General features: G+C 54.6%; 1 protein-coding gene across 3 annotated transcripts in view; it reads right to left on the bottom strand.

Annotated features, from left to right (window-relative positions):
* Cacna1h (calcium voltage-gated channel subunit alpha1 H) overlaps window positions 1–8,318 on the bottom strand; it is a 60,226-nt gene extending 51,908 nt beyond the window's left edge. For all 3 annotated transcript variants that reach the window (XM_029532888.1, XM_029532887.1, XM_029532886.1), the window contains exons 1-2: window positions 8,257–8,318; window positions 7,658–7,974 (exon numbers count right to left, since the gene is read on the bottom strand). In XM_029532888.1, the coding sequence (XP_029388748.1) occupies window positions 7,658–7,956 (299 nt within the window). In that variant the 5' untranslated portion in view covers window positions 7,957–7,974; window positions 8,257–8,318. The remainder of the gene's footprint in view (window positions 1–7,657; window positions 7,975–8,256) is intronic.
* Between the last annotated feature and the right edge of the window lie 9,489 nt (window positions 8,319–17,807).

Raw genomic sequence — 17,807 nt, forward strand, 5'->3', positions numbered from 1 at the left:
ATCTGAGTATATCCCACTCAGCTCAGCTAGTTACATCTGAGTATATCCCACTGCCAAATGGGGAGGCCGGCCTCACATTCTGCTGGTCACACATTCCGAAGGGGACAACATTCATCGCAGCACAGAGACGGAAGCATGAGGGAGTATAGCCCTCCCTGCCACTCAGCTGGAGGCCATAGGGCCACAGGGGAGAAAAACAAGGCCCAAAAGGTGATCTCTCCACAGATTTTGGTACCTCTTCCACCACTCCAACTTTGGAGGACCCCCAAGTCTGCTTACATCACTCCCACTAATTTCCAGGAAATCCACTGAACCCATTGGTTTTATCGCCACGGGCTACATACGCCACAGTATGGGTCAATGTGACAGGGCCCAGGGAGCCCAGGTGCTACTCAGAACTGGGATCTCTGCTGCCAGCGTGAGGGAGGATAGCCCTCACTCAGGAGTTCCTACCGAGTACCTGCTGCACCTGCCCTGTGCTCAACAGACCTGGCCAACAGCCTCCCCCTGCATCCACCCCATCCATGCATGGCACCTGCCCACTCAGTGCCCCACCCCCCCAACTACTCTGTACACACAAGCCTCAGAGTTAACTGCCCTGCTAACCTTCCTGCAGCTACAGGGACCTAGGACTCAAGAGATTCCAGCTCCTCCAACCGTAAAGGCCACTGTCCCCTAACACAGTGTCAGGGTGACTCCTTTAATCGTCCAGAACTGACTCCCACCCCCACCCCACCCCAAGGGCTTCACCAGGTAGAGATAAGTAAAGAAGAGGGCCAGAACCAAGTGGGGTGGGCAGAGCCATCCACCCTTAAACTCTTGCTGCCCCTTCCCCAGGTCACTGTCCCAGCTGTACCAACCTGGAGCCCAGCTTGTGGCGGGGACAACATTAGCATAAGCCAAAGGGAGAAGAACAGAGCAACCAAGCCAATCACTGTGCCTGCCAGGAACATCCTGTGTGCTGCCAGGGTCGGGCCATGCCGGGATGCAGCAAATCATCTCTTTCCACATGGCCAGGCAGAGGCTGTGGTCCCTAGGATTGGCCTGTTCTCCAGTCCAAAACAGGTCCTCTCCCTATTGCCTGCTGCAGGGTTGGCCAGCCAAGAGGCTGAGGCTCCATGCAGTGCCCTGTTACTGAAGCACTGACTCTCTGCCTAATGCTCAGATACAAGGAACCCATTTTTGTGCCACGGTTACTTCCCTCATGAAAGAACACAGAAGTTCCAAGGGGTGCAAACAGCAAAGGGTGAAGAAACCTGGCTGGACCAGGCAGGACTAAGGCCCAGCCCATGGGTCTCTTATCTGGAGGTGGCGGGTATAGGTGCAGGTATAGGTGTGCCTGATGGACCATCAAGCCTGGTGGATCACCCTCCAACTTGGGCAGCCAGAGTTAACTGCTTTAATCCTAGGGGAACCCTTAACTCTTAGAGCATAGAGGAGGCTTCTAAGTCCAGGTCCCAACTTTGGTAAAGGCTTGGATAGCCCTCTGGGGCCCCTGAGATCCTCCTGTAGCCAAGGTCAGTCTGTGCTGGGACAGTCAGGAGGGGCTGACCCCTGACTGTCCAGGGCTCTTCTATCCAAGGCTCACGCATCCTGGCGCTGGAAGCAGCAACCATGCAGAAACTGGAGTCCCCCAATCCAGCATCTAATCTGCGTACTCCTCAGCTGCCCTACCGACAGAACCCCAATCTCTCTGCCAGCCCGTGGCTTCACCTCCTCCCCTTGCTAGCCACAGTACCTAGAACAATTTGAGAAGCCAGAAGATACCAACCCTGGCAGACATGTGGCAGGCATGGCTCAAGTCTGTTCCATAGAGCCCTTTCTGAGAGAAGGTTGAGTGGCTTAAGCATTCAGCCTCAGTCACTCCAGGCAGACACAGCACTCGGTATGGTACCCAGACCTCCTGCCAACTCTCTCGAGCTGGAGATGGGGCTGAGGGCCAGTGGATTCCTTTCCTCTACATCCCTGGCTCCCTGGACTGCATTCTGTCTGGGCCTTTGTCTCTTATCTCTGATCAAGGATCCAGCCCGACACCACGACACACCTTGTCTCTGCCCAGGGCTGTGGCCTTTAATTTAATCCCAGACTTAGACATTTAACCCGGGCACACATTTCTTAGGGGTGCTCCAAGTTAGGCCAAGACTAACCACCCAGGAGAAGAGAGAAGGCTAACGGCTGGCTCTCAAGGTATGGAAGAACATTTTGAGTCAGGTCCTGAGAGCTGCTACCCCCTCCCCAAAAGGCTCGGCTAAGCACCAGGGCCAACATCTGCATAAACAAAGGTAACGGATTTGCACGCCTGACCTTGACTGCTCAAGCCCGAGGATTGGACTTGGCCACAGGCCACTGCTCTGGATTCATCCCTGTTTGACAGGCTGCCCCATCCCCCGCATTCTTCCACATCCTGACCCTGAATGGGGCGTCTGCCAGCAACACTGGGAGCCAGGCCCACTGCACATGAGGAAGCAAAGGGAGCTCCCAGACCACCCTGCGTGCTCCTGCAGGCCACGGAGACACCCACAGCCTGCATCGGTGCCGTACTCTACCGGCATGGTGCTGGGGTGTCTCAGCATGTTATGCAGGCCATGCCTCCAAGATATGAGGACACCAGGATCCACTTCTCAGACCTTGTCCCGGAGTGCCCTTAAGTCCTGCCTTACCTCAATTTCCCACCGGGCTGGGTTCCAACAGTGCCCTCTTCCTGAGAAAGGTTCCAAAGCTGCATCAGGGAGCACACTAGATTCCTGAGTTCCCAGGCTGGCCCATCCACTATTCCCTGATATCCCAATTCTCCATCTCATCTCACATCCCACGCTGCTGACAGCAAGCTCTAGGGATCCAGAGCCCGTTCCACCATATTTCCTTCTGCCTCAGACCGCTTACCTTAGGAGCAGAACCATGGCACTTGTTGGCCCATCTGGCTTCCTCTCACACAGACACAATGTAGCTACCACCTCCCTGGTCCTGGTACCAGCAGCTTCTAGTCCAGGCCCATCCACCACAGGCACAAAGACAGCTGGATTCCAAATGGTTCTGTTGGGGAGACCTTTGCTGAATGATGGAGCCAAGGCCACTCCCTTCATAATTCCTCACAACACAGGGGGTTCAAGGATCTACCAGGGAAGATATACATGGAGAATGAGGGATGTGGGTCTGGTATGGTCCCCAAGTAGCTGATGGTCAGGCTCTTCTGTCCACTTGAGATGCTGGGACTTGGTCAACACCAGGGTGACTAGGAATAAGCAGGGTAAGGCTGGTAGAAGGAGTCACCATCCACTGGCAACACAAGTGAGCCTGGGGCCACCTCCCCCAGGGCGCCAGTATGCAGGTGTGCGATGAGTTTGTCAGCAAGGTGACACCTTCATCAGGAGGGCAGGCCTGTTAGTCCACCTGGACACTGTATGGTATTCTTGACCCTACACAGCCATCCCTGAGCCACACAAGCAGATCTGGGAGGCACAGCCCGCACCAGAGCTGAGCCTGTCCTAGACTAAGCCTCCAATCCCTATGTGTACTTGTAGTCCTTCAACAGGACATGCTCAGCCTCACTGGCATCACACCCATCCCGTGGGGGGATGAGAGTGGAAAGGTACCATCCCATGGATGTGTCACCTCCATGATGAAAGTATGAAAGGCTCTCCAGTGAAAAGTTTAGGGGAACCCTACTCTGGGAGACATCTGTCTGAGGGTCTTTCCCAACATCCCACCACCCACAGCTCTTGGTTATGATGCTGCATCCCCTGTAACAGATGAGTCCCAGAGCCACCATGTGCCCTCACCTAGATAAAGCATGAATCATTGCCAAGATTCCCACTTGGTAGGTGTGAGCTGGGAGCTTCAAAAGTTGCCCTGGAACTCTTCTCCCAACAATGACCTGCACTGGCTGAATGCTCCCCTTGAGGACCTTAGGGAAGGCTGACACCTGAAATGCAGGGCCAACGTCCCGAGGTAGGTAGGAGTGCCAGTCAAGACTCAGGAAGCTAGCACTCCTGATCCACACCCCATAATCCTAACTGGGTCAGAGGGGCGGACATGGACAGAGCCGGCAGTGGCTCTGTCCGGCAGAGTCTCCAGAGTCCAGAGAAGCTGTCCCGAAGAGTTAACAGTGGGAGAAAGACTCAGCAAGGTCTCCAGTCATAGACGGAGAGGCCAAGGAGGAAGCGACCGCTCCCATCAAGAACCCTCAAAGGATCCTCTGGAGACCACAACATTCCTCAAGCCAAGCACCAGCCAAGGCCACAGAAGCCCTGGCAACTCAGTACTCCCGGCTCTGAATTCAGGCCCACAAGTCCCTAGAGGCCCAATGACCCCCAGCAATCAACACAGTTCCCCTGAGAGCCAGTCTGGATGTTCCAAAGCAGCAGAGCTGGACCCTTCTCAGAGCACTGGATTCAGGCAGAGTCAGGGTGAGGGTGAGACTGTCCTCCCAGCCTTAATGCCAGCACCCATAAGTCCCCACTGGGGATGTGCACACCAGTGGGGAATCAGGTACCACCAGCCACCCTGAAGCAGTTTGCCCTTGGCATCTCAGAGCATCCATTTAAAAAAGATGGCATACAGACTTACTTAGGCTTATCTAGCCAGGGGTTCAAACAAATGTGTGAGCTTTCAAGCTGGGTTCGGCCCAACCAGTTCCCCTTCACCTACATGACCTTGACATGTCCTTCACTCTTTGTCAGTTATGGAGAAAAGAGAGGTTAAAGGGGATCCCCCCAAAAGACTGTCACCTCTGAACACCCCAGATTTCCTCCTAGATCCTCAACGCCTATAGCTCACTTTCCCTGTTGACACAGGCCAGCTGGGTGCCCACTGCAGAGCTTCACAACCCTCGGAGGCCCCACCTTCCCTTGCTGGGGCAGGCAGCTGCACTGCAGGCAGTTCTGGGTCAGGAGCCTGGGGTGGGGTGGGGGAGCCGGGGCAGAACATAACCCAGCGGAGCAGGCTACAACACACGGGTCCCACCCACCTTCCTCTATAAATAAGCCTGTGTAGGAGAAACAGCGCTCTCCCCAAAAGCTCCAGCCCGATTGTATTTTTAAAGAGGGAACTAAATCAATAAAGACAAAGGCTGTCCTTGGCAGCTCCTTTGCCACGGGGATGGGAGACACCACCCATGTAGAACTTGCACCACGTTTATGTTGGTACCTCCATTAGCCACATGAAGTTCCAGAAAGGTCCGAGACTGGGAGAAAGTACTTCCCTCTGCCCCAACAGCCAATAGAAGCCCAGCTACGACTGGCAGCATCTGCTGGGAGCCAGCAGCTGCTTCTCGGAGCAAAGCTGATTTTCCCTGCTCTGGGGAAAGACAGGAGGCACTCTGTCTACCTGCAGGGGAAACCGAGACCCAGGAAACCCTCTAGCCACAGGGCACTACACAGTCCTTGCCAAACCCTGGCCATGCCAATCACCAGGCTCCCCTGCCTCATACAAAGCCACCCCCACCACCTCCCAGGAATAAAGAATGTAAAGAACCTCAAAGGCTCGGGAAACCTCGGCCCACACGGGCTTCCCCAGTAAGCTGATCCCCCGCCTGTCCAGGCGTGCAGCTTATTTTAGGATCTCCCTGAGGCCCAGCTTCACACCCCTACTTCAGAGCCTAGCATCTGCTGAGGGTCAGACCCATCCCCATGTGGCCAGGGCTCTAATGAACCCACCCCACTGGACAGATACACAGTGCCAACAAGGCCGAATAACCTGGGAAAGCAGCGCTCTCCACAGGGCATCTCCCTAGCTTGGGGTACACAGAATCCTCCGGTTTCAGAAGTAGGAGAATCAAACTGTTGAGGTAGACAACAGCAAGAAGATGGGGGTGTGGCAGGCCTCCTGGAAGCTGCCAGCAGCTCCAGGACAGGGATGTACTTGAGAGGGAAGCACCTTCTCCCCTTGGTGCCTTGGTGCTCTGACCTGCAGGGACAGCCTGGCATTTTCTTCCTCAGCTGAGAGCTCTACTCACCCCCCTGCCCTCTCTTCCGGGCCTGATAACACCTGAGTCTCTCTTAGGCCTACAAGGGCACCTTCCACTTTAGGCCACACAGTCGGCTCAGGCCGGGTGGCAATGTTAGCTCTACAGTCCTTGAGGGCTCAGTCTACCTATGTGAGCCATCCCATCCCCACCTTCTCTGAAGGCGGCAACACAAACAACCTTGTTAGAAGTCCTCAGGGACACAGCAGCCAGAGAACCAGGCTCGGCCTCCGACTCCTGTGTAGCCACGTCCTGGCTGTCGGGAGACTAAGTCTAGGCCCACTCGTTCTTCTCTTATTTTGTACAGCTTGAAAACAACAAACTCAGGCACTAACACAGGGCTGGTCTTTGTCACCTCCCCAAGGTCCACAGTAGCACTGTCCAGTGGCTCATCGCTATTCCCAGCCATACAACCTCACCACCAAAACAAAGTGGTCCAGTCACCTCCAGTCTAGATCCCGCAGAGGGGACAAACTGACAGCTGGCACACAAGGTCACCCTGCTCCTACAGAGGGCCAGCCAACCCAGAGGATGCCCACCACGGGCAGTCACTACCGTCAACTGCAAAGGACAAAGACAGCAGGCAGTGAAGCCCAAGCGTAGCCCTGGACCACCATCCTCCTTTACAAGCAGAGAAAGATCTGACTCACCCGATGTTTGGATTGGAGTGAAAAGAAACATGGGCTTTATTACTTTTTTTGGTACAGATTTCTCTTTTGTATTTAATATTTATACAGTTAAACACACAAGGTAGAGAAACATATACACACATTGCTCATTTTGCCTCTGTCTCTGACTCTGCTGAAGAGTGTTTATGGGCCCATGTCAACTCCCCTTGGCCCTCCACCCACCCAGCCCAGGAAGGAAGCAGCAGCACTACCAGCCCTGGTGACCAGCTCCGTGCAGTTGCTGGGGGTGGGGGTGGGCGTACTACCAGGCATTATTTCAGCCCCTCCTCTGAGCCTATCAAGCCTATCAGGGAGAGCCCCAAAAGGCCACCCGTTCTGGGGCTAAAAGCCTCTTTTTGCACCCCAGAAATGTTTCTAGTACTGACCCAACCCTGTTCTAGAAGCTTCTGTGAAAGTCTGTGGCCTTGGGGCCAAGAAAAAGAAGGCACAATCCCTTCCTTTTAACCCAGGCAACTTTGGTGAAGGGGGTCGGGGTCAAAGCTAGCTGCCCCCTGCACACAAACACACACACACACACACAGCTGCGTGTGACTTAACCTCTGAACGGACTTCAGCCTGGAAAAGTGAGTTCTCAAACCAACGTCACTTCGAGGAGAACCAGGGACCAGCTCTGCCCAGCACACAGCGCCAACGGAGCAGGTGGAAACTTTCTCCTTTTCCGGCCCCCAGACTCCAGCGAGGGTCTTCACACAGGCTCAAGTGATCGTTTGGAAAGCTAAGAAGGCGGGGATTCCCATCCCCCTGCCCCCGCCCCGGTAGGACTCCAGGAGTTAACTACCTTGCATTTCCCTCCGAGCCGGCGGCATCCTCGCCACTTCTGCCCATACTCTCCCGTCCCGAGGTGCCTCTGAACCCAGATTCCACAGGCGAGTTCCGAGGCTAACCCTACCATCTCTGAGAAGAACGCCGCCCTACCCAGAGCCCCCGCCGGATCCCACAAGCCGGGGCTCACAGGGCGTACGCACACACCCCAGTCCCCAGCGCCCTGCCAACCCTGTAAGGATATGGGTTACAAACCAGTCGGAGGCACCAGCTGCGCGGCCGCGTGGTTTGCCCGAGGCAGAAGAAGACTGTGGCAGCCAGAGCGGGGTATGGGACGGGCTGTTCCTCGTCGGCGCCCAGGTCCGCACCACACTCGGTCCCTGGGCTCTCGGGAGCCAACACGCCCGACCCAGATCCTCGCTGCTCCTCGCGCCCCGGCGCCCCAGGGCTCGCTGGGGAAGCCCTCACCGGCGCTGCAGGGGCCGAAGGCGAAGCGCCCAGGGGCACCCGGACCTCGTCAGCTGCCAGCGTGCCCTCGGTCATGGTGGCGGAGGGCAGCACCTGCGGAGAGAGGGCAGGCGGTGACCCTGGTCCAGGAACGACGCCCCCGCCCCGCCTCAGGCGGAGCGGAGCTGCGGGAACAGCCGCGGCCGCCGGGATGTCTTTGTCTCTCCTTATTAGAGACAAATGCGCCCCCCGCCCCCTCCCGCCGGCAAAGCCTGGCAGCCCCACCCCCAAGGCCGAGGCGAAGGGTTGCGGGAGCCCCAGGGGCTCCGAGCCCACAGAGCTCAAGTTCAAAGGGTCCCAGGCGCGCAGTAAGCGCGCGTACCCTCCGCATCTCACCTCGCTCCGGTGGCCAGCGGCGTCCCTGTGGGCATAGCCCGGGCGGCGCTGTCACTGGGGACCCAGTCCAGAGCCCGGAGCTGGGCCAGTATCGCCTCCTCGGCCCGCGCCCCCGGCCCACCCGGCACCAGCTCTCGCGGAAGCTCTAGCTCCGGCCCGCCCAGCAGCAGCAACGGTGTCCCGATGCGGAAAACCGCTAAATGCACGGCGGGGCGGGCGCGGACCTCAGGCACGGGCCGGGGGCGCGGCCGAGCCAGAGAAGGAGCGAGCGAGCCCTGGAGCCCGTCCGCGCACAGCGCAGGAAACTTCGGAGTGAGCAGTGGCGGGGAGGCGGGGCGGCGGGGGCGGCCCATGGGGCGGGGCCAACACGGCCGGGGCGGGCCGGGGGCGACCCTCAGGGACCGAGACAGGGATGGAGAGTGGGCGGGGGTCATCAGCCCGGCCCGCCCCCACCCAGACGTAAGCTATCCCACGACATCCCTTGGTCCGTGCTTCTCCGGTGCCGGTACACCGCCAGCCCCAAGTCCAGGACTGGGCGAACCCGGTTCGCGCCCCCCTCCCCGACCTCTCCTCCCGCCCCATACCGTCTCGCGGGAGAGCACGGCAGCAGGGGGCGCTCGCAGGGATGCTCGGGCGAGGGGCGGGGGAAGCGGCGCCAACGTCCTTCCCCACCCCCACTGCGGGGGCGCGGAGCCGGCGGGGACCCCCTCCTTCTCTCGCGCGCCGCCCCTTCCCTTCACTGCTAGGGTCGGCTAGGGGGCGGGGCTCAGCAGGCGTGGGAGGCACGCCGTGACCATGTCCGCGAGGCGCGTGCCCTTCCCCCACCGCATGTGTCTTGGGTGTGCCGGGGTGCCAGTGTCTTTGGAGCGCGTGGGCGACGTGGGGCGCGATGCGCGACGCGACACCAATTGTCCTGGGGCAGTCCGGATGCTCTGGTACGCAGCTCCCCCACACTCCTCCCAGTTTCCGCAAACTTGCCGGTGCCCATCCCCCTCCCCCTCCTCCTGGGGACTGGGGCACTTGGAAGAACCTGGTGAAGGAGTCCAAGCCGAACGGGGCCTCCCAGCACCCGTCAGCACACCGAGGGTGTATTCTGAGCATGTCACTGAATCTCCTTTCATACTCCAGTGGTTGCACGACCCTTGTCCCATGAAGGCATGAGCAGAGGGGCTGCTCCCCCTCTCCCGCGGGAGGTATGCAGGGATTTTTACTTTCTCACAATTACCACACTAGGGTCATAAAATTCCAGCTCTTAGGTGTACATCCACTTAAATTTCAACCAACAAGGGGCTCTTTCACCTTCAGGCCCTGTTATTGGGAGAGACCACTCCTGTCCTAGACAAAGAGCAGCCTCCCTCTCTCTGCCCTGGGTTAGCTGGGCTCTTTGAAGGGCCAGAGCAACATAGCAACCCCAGACCTGGATGGAGCCCTGGCAGGGTGAGCTGCAGAGAAGTGGAGTTTCCCCTATGTGGTTCTGGGATTCTAAGAGGATTTCACCACTGAGCCTGGGAAGGGCACAGACTGGGGGAAGGAGGTGGAAAGCTCCATGTCCTCTGCCTGTCAGTCCAGGCAGGGCAGGCCCCTGGGCCTAACAGCACCTTGTCTTGTATATGTGAACTTTTCAAGAAAAGGAAAACATTTACTCTATTTTAATGCTCCTACTTACCAGTGGGTGGCTGCGGCCCATAATTAAGGTCCTCAAAGAGCAATTAAGGACCTAGCCACCCAGGAGAGGGATCAGGAGGAGCCTTGAGCCTTGAACACAGCTGAGTGAAGCATAGACAAGCAGGCGAATCACGCCAATGCGGGGGGTCCTGGACCAGATGACTGGCAAGCACTGCCACTTTCCTCAAACCCCTCGGAAAGGTTAAGATGAAATGCGGGGTGGTGGTTTGCTTGAAAACTAGCTGGCAACTGATAAGGTGCCAGGCCCTGATTGGAGCTACAGGTTCGCCAGAGGTGACACTGGACATTTATCCTTGTTCCTGGGGGCTTCACTCCAGTGGGAGGCAGGCCAGGAACAAGTGTGTGTGGTGGGGGGCGGGGCGGGAAAGGAAACATAGTTGTTGGCCAGGGCAGATGGCTCCTGGAGGACAAGGAGACAGGGTCCCAGAGCTCTCCAGCTTCAAGACCCCTATGCAACGGCCTCTGGAAACGAGAAGATGGCTGAGTGAGAGGACTCAGGAGAGCAGAATGCATCCTTGCAGAGGCCAGCAGGAAGGAAGATGGAAGGAAAGGGCCGGAGCAGGTTTACTCTGGGCCCCATGGAGCCTGGAGGGAGCATCATACACTGTAGATTTGAGGGCTATCTCTCACCCTTCTCTGTTTACACTCTGCTGTTCAAATTCCTGGAGAAGGGGAAGGCCCCTGGACTCGGTGTGTATGTCTGACTGGGCGATTCCCACAGCCAGCAGGACCCAGAGCCGGTCACGGACCAACTGAAGGGAACCTACACTGTGATTTACACCTTAGGGAACTTCTTCCAATGTCTGCTCCTCCTGTTCTATCAAGCCTTGTGGGGATCTGCTGTACTGCCTTCCAGGGTCTCCTGTCTGCTGGACTCCGTCTGCTCAACCTCCTGTGGCAGTGGTCACTTATGGTGGCCTTCCACACCTGAGCACCATCAGCCTAGATCACGTCTGCTTCGTTGCAGGGGACGAGCCCATCCGTGTGACACAGATTGCCTTCAGGAGAGGAAATGAAAAGCAGACACTACTCAGATATGAGATGAGAAAATTGGATTCAAAACAATGAAAGCATCATACATTCACGTGGTGAGCAGGGAATGAGGGAGACAAGCGTAGGACAACTTAGAAGTTGGCGTTAAAATTGTTTAATTAAACCGTACAGAGTGTTCGGGTGCATTTTAAAATCCTCCAAGCCTCTGGGAAATTTTTTTTCTATTTCCTTTGTGTGTGCATGTGCGTGTGTGTGTGTGTGTGTGTGTACAGAGCTGCTACTTGACAAAGAGCTGAGGGGAGCAAACAAGCTGGGAGTTCAGCCAGTGGGAATCTCGTGGCCATGACCCTGGGGAATCACTGGTCCCCCCCACCCAGCAGTTTATGGTGAGTGAAGGCAGGCTGGCCCACAGGGCAGTAGGCAGTGGGGATGCCTTTGCCACAGCTTGTGGGCAACTACCCAGCTCAGAAGGTACTCTAGGCATCCACCTCCAGGCAGCTACAGACCCCAAGACCTTCCATTCTATCTTCATGTGGCTTTGTCCTCTGCCCATACTCCCACGTCCCTCCCAAAAATCCCAGTAGTTCTGTTTGGATCAAGTCTGAACTTGACCTGCATCCTCTGTGAATGAGTGTATACCCATACCTAGGCACCTTGGGTCCTAACTTCTCTTAACTGTCTCCATCAGACACGGCACTCTCCACCTGCCACATTGGCCCTTCTAGACTCCATTGCTTTCACCTACAGTTAGGTCCTTCAAATGCAGAGGGCCTCGGGGTCCTCTTGGATTTTGCCATCCAAAGCTCTGTCATTCAGCTTCCCAGCTCTGTAAACCCCACCAGGTGTGAGGCCAGGTGTGTCTGCAGGTTTTATATGGTACTCCTGTGGGCGCTCCCATCCCCGCTGGGTAGCCAGGGGATATTTATTACACGAGTGAGTGATAGCACAGTTAGGGCTCAGAGTGGCCAATGAGATCACCAAGCAGGTGAGCAGCCTCAGATAGGTAATGGAGTTGAAGATCTGGATCCCACGCTCTGCCTTCCCCGAGGATGCCAAGCAACCCTGAAGCCCTGCATGTCCCTGGGAGTGCAGAATTCAAAGGTGGGGGCTGGGCACCTTAAAGTTGCCATGGATCCTAGCCTCCTTACATCTCTGAAAGGACAGTGTCTGGGACAGTGGGATCAGGCAAAGCACTGGGGATACTACATTCTCTGAGTGGCCCTGAGATGGCCCTGTGTATTGGCCAGTTTTATGTCAAGTTGGCATAGGCTACAGTCATCAGAGGAGGGAGCCTCAATGAGAAAATGTCTCCATAAGATCAGGCTGTAGGCAGGCCTGTAGGGATAATAATAATAATAATAATAATAATAATAATAATAATATACCAGTAATTGATTTGGGAAAGCAGGCTGAGTGAGCGAACCTTGAGAAACAAAAACAGTAAGCGGCACCCCTCCATGGCCTTGGCATCAGATCCGACCTCCCGTGTGGATTCCTGTCCTCACTGTCCTTTACGATGGAACCCTTTCCTCTACAAGTTGCTTTTGGTCAAGGTGTTTCATCACAGCAACCCCTGACCAAGAGAAGCCGGTACCAGGATAGTGGGTTCTGCTGGGACCGACCTGATCGTGCTGAGAAGCCGGTACCAGGATAGTGGGTTCTGCTGTGACCGACCTGATCGTGCTGTTTTCGGGAGGATTATGGAAGGACTTTGGAACTTCAGCTAGAAAAGCCATTGAGTGTTGAGAGCTCAGTGGGCTGCTTTGTGGGAGCTTTGAGATAAGAATGTTGAGAGCAGAGGATGGAGGCCTGACTTGGGAAGTTTCAGAGGGAAAGAACAAAGACCCCACCGGACCATTTGTATGAAGAGTCTTCAGTGTCCGGTCAGATGGAGTCGAAGATCGGCTGTGATTAACAAGACAGGGTAACCATAGAAATAAAACGTTTGCTTTGCTGCAACCATGGGTGTTGGCCAGCTGGGGCTAAAGAATCAGTTGTGGTTAAGAAGAGATCGGCATCGTGGAGGTGAAATCTTCTGGGAAGTATTTCTTCAGGGTCAGCACATAGAAGCTGTGTTTCAGAGGCAGTCAAACTTGGTAATGTAAGAGTCACCCAAGTGGTACTGGTCTTAAAAGCATAAAGGGGTCACGGAGAGCAGCTGAGGCTTGTCACTGTGTAGCAGGACTGGAGTCCCTGAAGAGAGCCCAGGAAAGGTTATTGGTGAAGCTGCAGTCCAGTTGCAGCAAGGGACCCCAGCAGTTTTGGAGATGCCAGTACTATTGGATGACCACCAAGAACAGCAGCAGCAGTGGAGTGGAGCCAGCCAGAGCCTGGAAGACACACTGTGTGTGCTGCAGAGGGCAGAACCAGAGAAGTGACCCAAGCCACCTAGAGGAGCCCAGAAGATCATAAGTGAACCCCAGATAATTGGGCATTGAGTTATTCTCACTGTTAACAGTTTGTTCCGAGTATGGCAGCACTATGTAGTTCTTCCTTTTTGAAGAAGGAATCTAACTTCATTTTTATTTTTACAGTAGCCCACAGCTGAAAGACTTTGAACTTTTAAAAAGATTTTGGATTTTTAAAGAGAATGGGTGTGATGGTTTGTATATGCTTGACCCAGGGAGTGGCACTATTTGGAGGTGTGGCCTTGTTGGAGTAGGTGTGTCACTGTGGGGAGTGAGCTTTAATACCCTTGTCCTAGCTGCCTGGAAACTAGTCTTCCACTAGCAGCCTTCAGATGAAGGTGTAGAATTCTCAGCGCTACCTGCCCTGTGCCAACCTGGATGTTGCCATGCTCCCACCTTGATGATAATGGATTGAACCTCTGAACCTGTAAGCCATCCCCAATTAAATGTTGTCATTTATAAGACTTGCCTTGGTCATGGTGTCTGTTCACAGCAGTAACACTTTAACTAAGGCAATGGGTATTTAAAAAAAGACTTAACACTTAATATGCTTGCATTTGTAAAAACTATGGGACTTTTAAGCTTTATATTGTTGTATTAATATTAACATGCTATTGTGGGGATAAATGAAAAAGGAAAGGCTCTAATTGAAAATTCATGTGTTTGTGTGTCAAGTTAATAAGGGGTCAGTTGTCTTGGCTAGTTTTATAACAACTTAACACAGGCTAGAATCACTAGAGGAGGGAACTTCAGTTGAGAAAATACTTCCATAAGATCCAGCTGTAGGCAAGCCTGTAGGGCATTTTCTTAATTAGTTATCAGTGATGGAGGGCCCAGCATTGTGGATGGAGCCACCCCTGGGCTGCTGGTCCTGGATTCTTTAAGAAAGCAGGCTGAGCAAGGCAGTAGGCAGCACCCCTCCATGCCCTCTGCATCAGCTCCTGCTCCAGGTTCCTGCCCTGCAGGAGTTCTAGCCCTCACTGCTTTTGATGATGAACTGTAATATGGAACAACAAGCAAAATAAACCCTTTACTCTCTAGTTGCTTTTGGTCGGGGTGTTTCATTACAGCAGTAGTAACTGTAACTTGGACACCCCGTTTCCCCACTATCTGGTCTGTGAGCTGGATACGGAGTTGAAAGAACAGAGAGCTAAGTTCCCACAGTCTTAAGACTAAGCCATGACACCCATGCCTACAGACCAGCAAGGCTTTTTCTCCTTTCTGGCTCCCTGTGACATTCTTTCTGCCCCCCTGTAAGCAAGTAAATACTTTCCTCAGACCGTTATCAATGAAGGTCTGTCCTACCCCAATGCTATCTGGAAATCAGGCCAACACTGCTCAGTTTGGTGTCCTGGTGCTGGGGGCTAGTCTGGGTCTACATGTATGAATGGGACATCAGAACAAGCAGTGGGCCGTGCTAATCTCTGGGCTGGACTCAGTTCTATTATATCTTGGCTATGTGGCCTTGCACAAATGCTTTGACCAGAGAGGTAAATTTCCTTCACTGGAAAACATTTTAATGACAAGAAAAGGTAAAAGGGCTGAAGAACAGTTAGGAGTGGAACTGTGATAGAATGTCTACTCAGAACATTTATGCTTGTGAACAGTCACAGTGGCACAATTCACAGTAGCCTGAAGGTGAGAACCTCCAAATGTCCAGTGGACAGAGAAGTGAAATGTGGCCTCCCTGCACAGTCAGCTATTATTTCGAAGGTGGATCCCCAACACATATAGCACAGTTCTTGAAGATGCCCATACCTCAAGCAATGCAAATACAGAAGACAGTATCTATGACTTTGTGTATATGAAATATCAGCACCTGTGAAGACATGGAGACACAGGCAGCCATGGCTTCCTGCAGAGGCCTGGCAACAGCAGTGGGTGGGGGACCCTTTGGGAAGGATGAAGGGTCTGAGGGGATGGTGATGATCAAACATGTTGAAGCCCACAGCTTGTATCTCTGAAGGAACCTTGTCTCTGTGAAGCTGTGGAGGCAGCAGGAAAGGGGCAGGCTGGACTTGGATTCTCATGGGGGGGGGGTGGAGCCCCTTGGGTACAGCCTCCATGGGAACTGATTGGCATAATTGCTATCTTGGGCAAGGGATCCAAGCTTGCAGCCTGTCCTGTGGGTCCTTGGAATCTCAGGAGTTCTGGAAGTTGAGACATGAACTGCAGAAACATCTGGCCAGCCACATGGGCTGGACCCTTGGGAATTTAGCTCAGGCTATGAGCTTGCAGACATTGGGGGGCCTGTGGGAAACACAGCAGAGCCAGGCTCTGCTGATGGCTGGCCCTGCCCAGGCTGGGACCTGCCTGCTGTCTCTACAGCAGAAAGGGAAGGCTGAGCCCTTGCAGATCTACTCACAGAATTCTGTGCCCCCCCTCAAGGGGAGCCTTTTTCACAGAGGGATGCCTAGAGGTACACATGGCTGACCATTCAGTCACAGACAGACAGATAGACCACCATAACTCCCTAAGTTCCTCCAACCTCATTTATGTGGTCTGCCTGAGACCCTGGGGCTAGTGATGGCCACTTTGGCCAAAACAGTAGGGGAGAGAGCTTGGAAGAGAGGGGCCACCACTGCCTGGAACACTAGAAGGACAGCTGGGGCAGTCAAAGGCTGACAGCATTGCAGGGACCCGTGGAAGGGCACCAAGGGGTAGAGACTCGAGTTTGGATTCCTGCTAAGTGCATGGGATATGGACAACTCTCGGTCTCTTGGCTTCATTGTAGAGACGGAACAAGAGGCACAGCCAATTTAGAGCACATGTAGGCAGGTAAAGAGACCAGGCGGACTCTCGGAGGTCAGCAGGATCCAGGGCTGCAGAGACCATGCCCAGCTGGGAGTCTAGGCAGGTCTGACTCATCTCTTTCATATAGTCACCCCCAGGGAGGTTTTCCATCTTTATGGTTAACTGAGTTAAGTCATCAACTGTCAAATATTTGAGCAGCCTCTCTAGGGATGCCCTCATCCAGTTGTGACAAAGGTCATTATCTGGCCCTCCTCCTCCCCTGCTGCAGCCTCAGTGGATGGCAGTCACAGGCCACACACCTGCCCAGCCACTGCTGAGCATGCTCCTTGGCCTTATTTGAAGGCTCCAACGCCATTTACATGATTTATTGTAAATCCTTTGCTCTTTGTTTAATGTTCTGCTAATTCTACTTCACACTGGTTTCCTCAGCTGTCCTGCCTGGGTAAGATGCAGACAGTATGTTCAGGGAAAAACTGTTGTACCCAGCATAGCAGATATGGGTCATCAGGGCAGCCACAACAGGCATCCCAGGAGCAACAGTGTACTGGATTTGTGGAACCAACATCATGTGTTGGCTATCTTGTTCCAGCTATGATGACCCAACTGTGGCCAGCAGCCCTGTTAGGTCCCTCCTTCCCAATAGATTGAGTAGGGTTGACAGGAGATCCAGAATCTAGAACCTCTCCTGGGGATTTGATTTACCTCCAACAGAGGCAGTGGCTGTCTGCCAGGATGCTCAGGTTGGGCAAAGACTACCTCATTGTTACCAGACAGTGGGCCATGCCAGGAAACTTGGTAAGGTTTAGTGGGTCCAAGACCCTGGCACCCAGGCACCCACCTGAGACAGTGTGTCTCCCTGCTCCCTACTAGATTCCTAGCCTGGAACACATGGCCACACTCCCCACGTTGGTCTCTGTCATGTAGCCCAGAACAGAGTTCTCCATGCTAATGAGATATCTTGAGGCCCTCAAGGGCCCATAAGCTTCCCTTCCTGGACATCCTTTTCTGCAAAAGATATTTAATCTCTCTGGTCCACTGTGAGGAGTTGGTATGCATCCACTTTCCACGATGAACAATCAATAAACAGTTTGGATCCAAGGACTGTCTCTTCCATAAAGGAGCCTGGAGAAGGTGTCCGCCTACAAGGCGGCAGCCCAAGTCTCCCACGGAAGGCTTCTCTGCATTCCCAGACAACTGCCGCTAAGCTGAGGACTTTCACTGATGAGCTAAGCCAGAGTTTCCCATTCTCATGGCCCCAGGCTCATCATTATCTTCAGCCCATGGGACCCCAACTCTGTTCCCAACTCCTCAAGACCCAGTGGTGCCTGGATGTCCAGGAGTTTGGGAGCCCCTGGCCCAACCTCACCACAGGCCCAGGAACCCTCACCCTTCATTCCCGACTCCTCTGTGCAGTTTTCCAGCAGCAACTGGATGCCCAGGAGCTTGGGAACCCCAGCTTCTGCCTCCCACATTTTAGGCTGCATTCCGCCCCCCTCAACGGGTGTGTCCACACTTCGCTTAAGCCCAGCACCTGACAGTGGTGGTGCAGGTTAACCGTAGTCCAGTGCTCTGTGTTCCACCTCCCAAGCTCATGTCCCACACCCCAGTGGCGGGGCAGAATTCGAACCCACACATTTGTGTTAAAACTTTGGGCCGGGCGGTAGTGGTGCATGCCTTTAATCCCAGCACTCGGGAGGCAGAGGCAGGCGG

Source organism: Mus pahari, chromosome 21 (genome assembly GCF_900095145.1).
Source record: "Mus pahari chromosome 21, PAHARI_EIJ_v1.1, whole genome shotgun sequence".
NCBI classification, from domain to species: domain Eukaryota; kingdom Metazoa; phylum Chordata; class Mammalia; order Rodentia; family Muridae; genus Mus; species Mus pahari.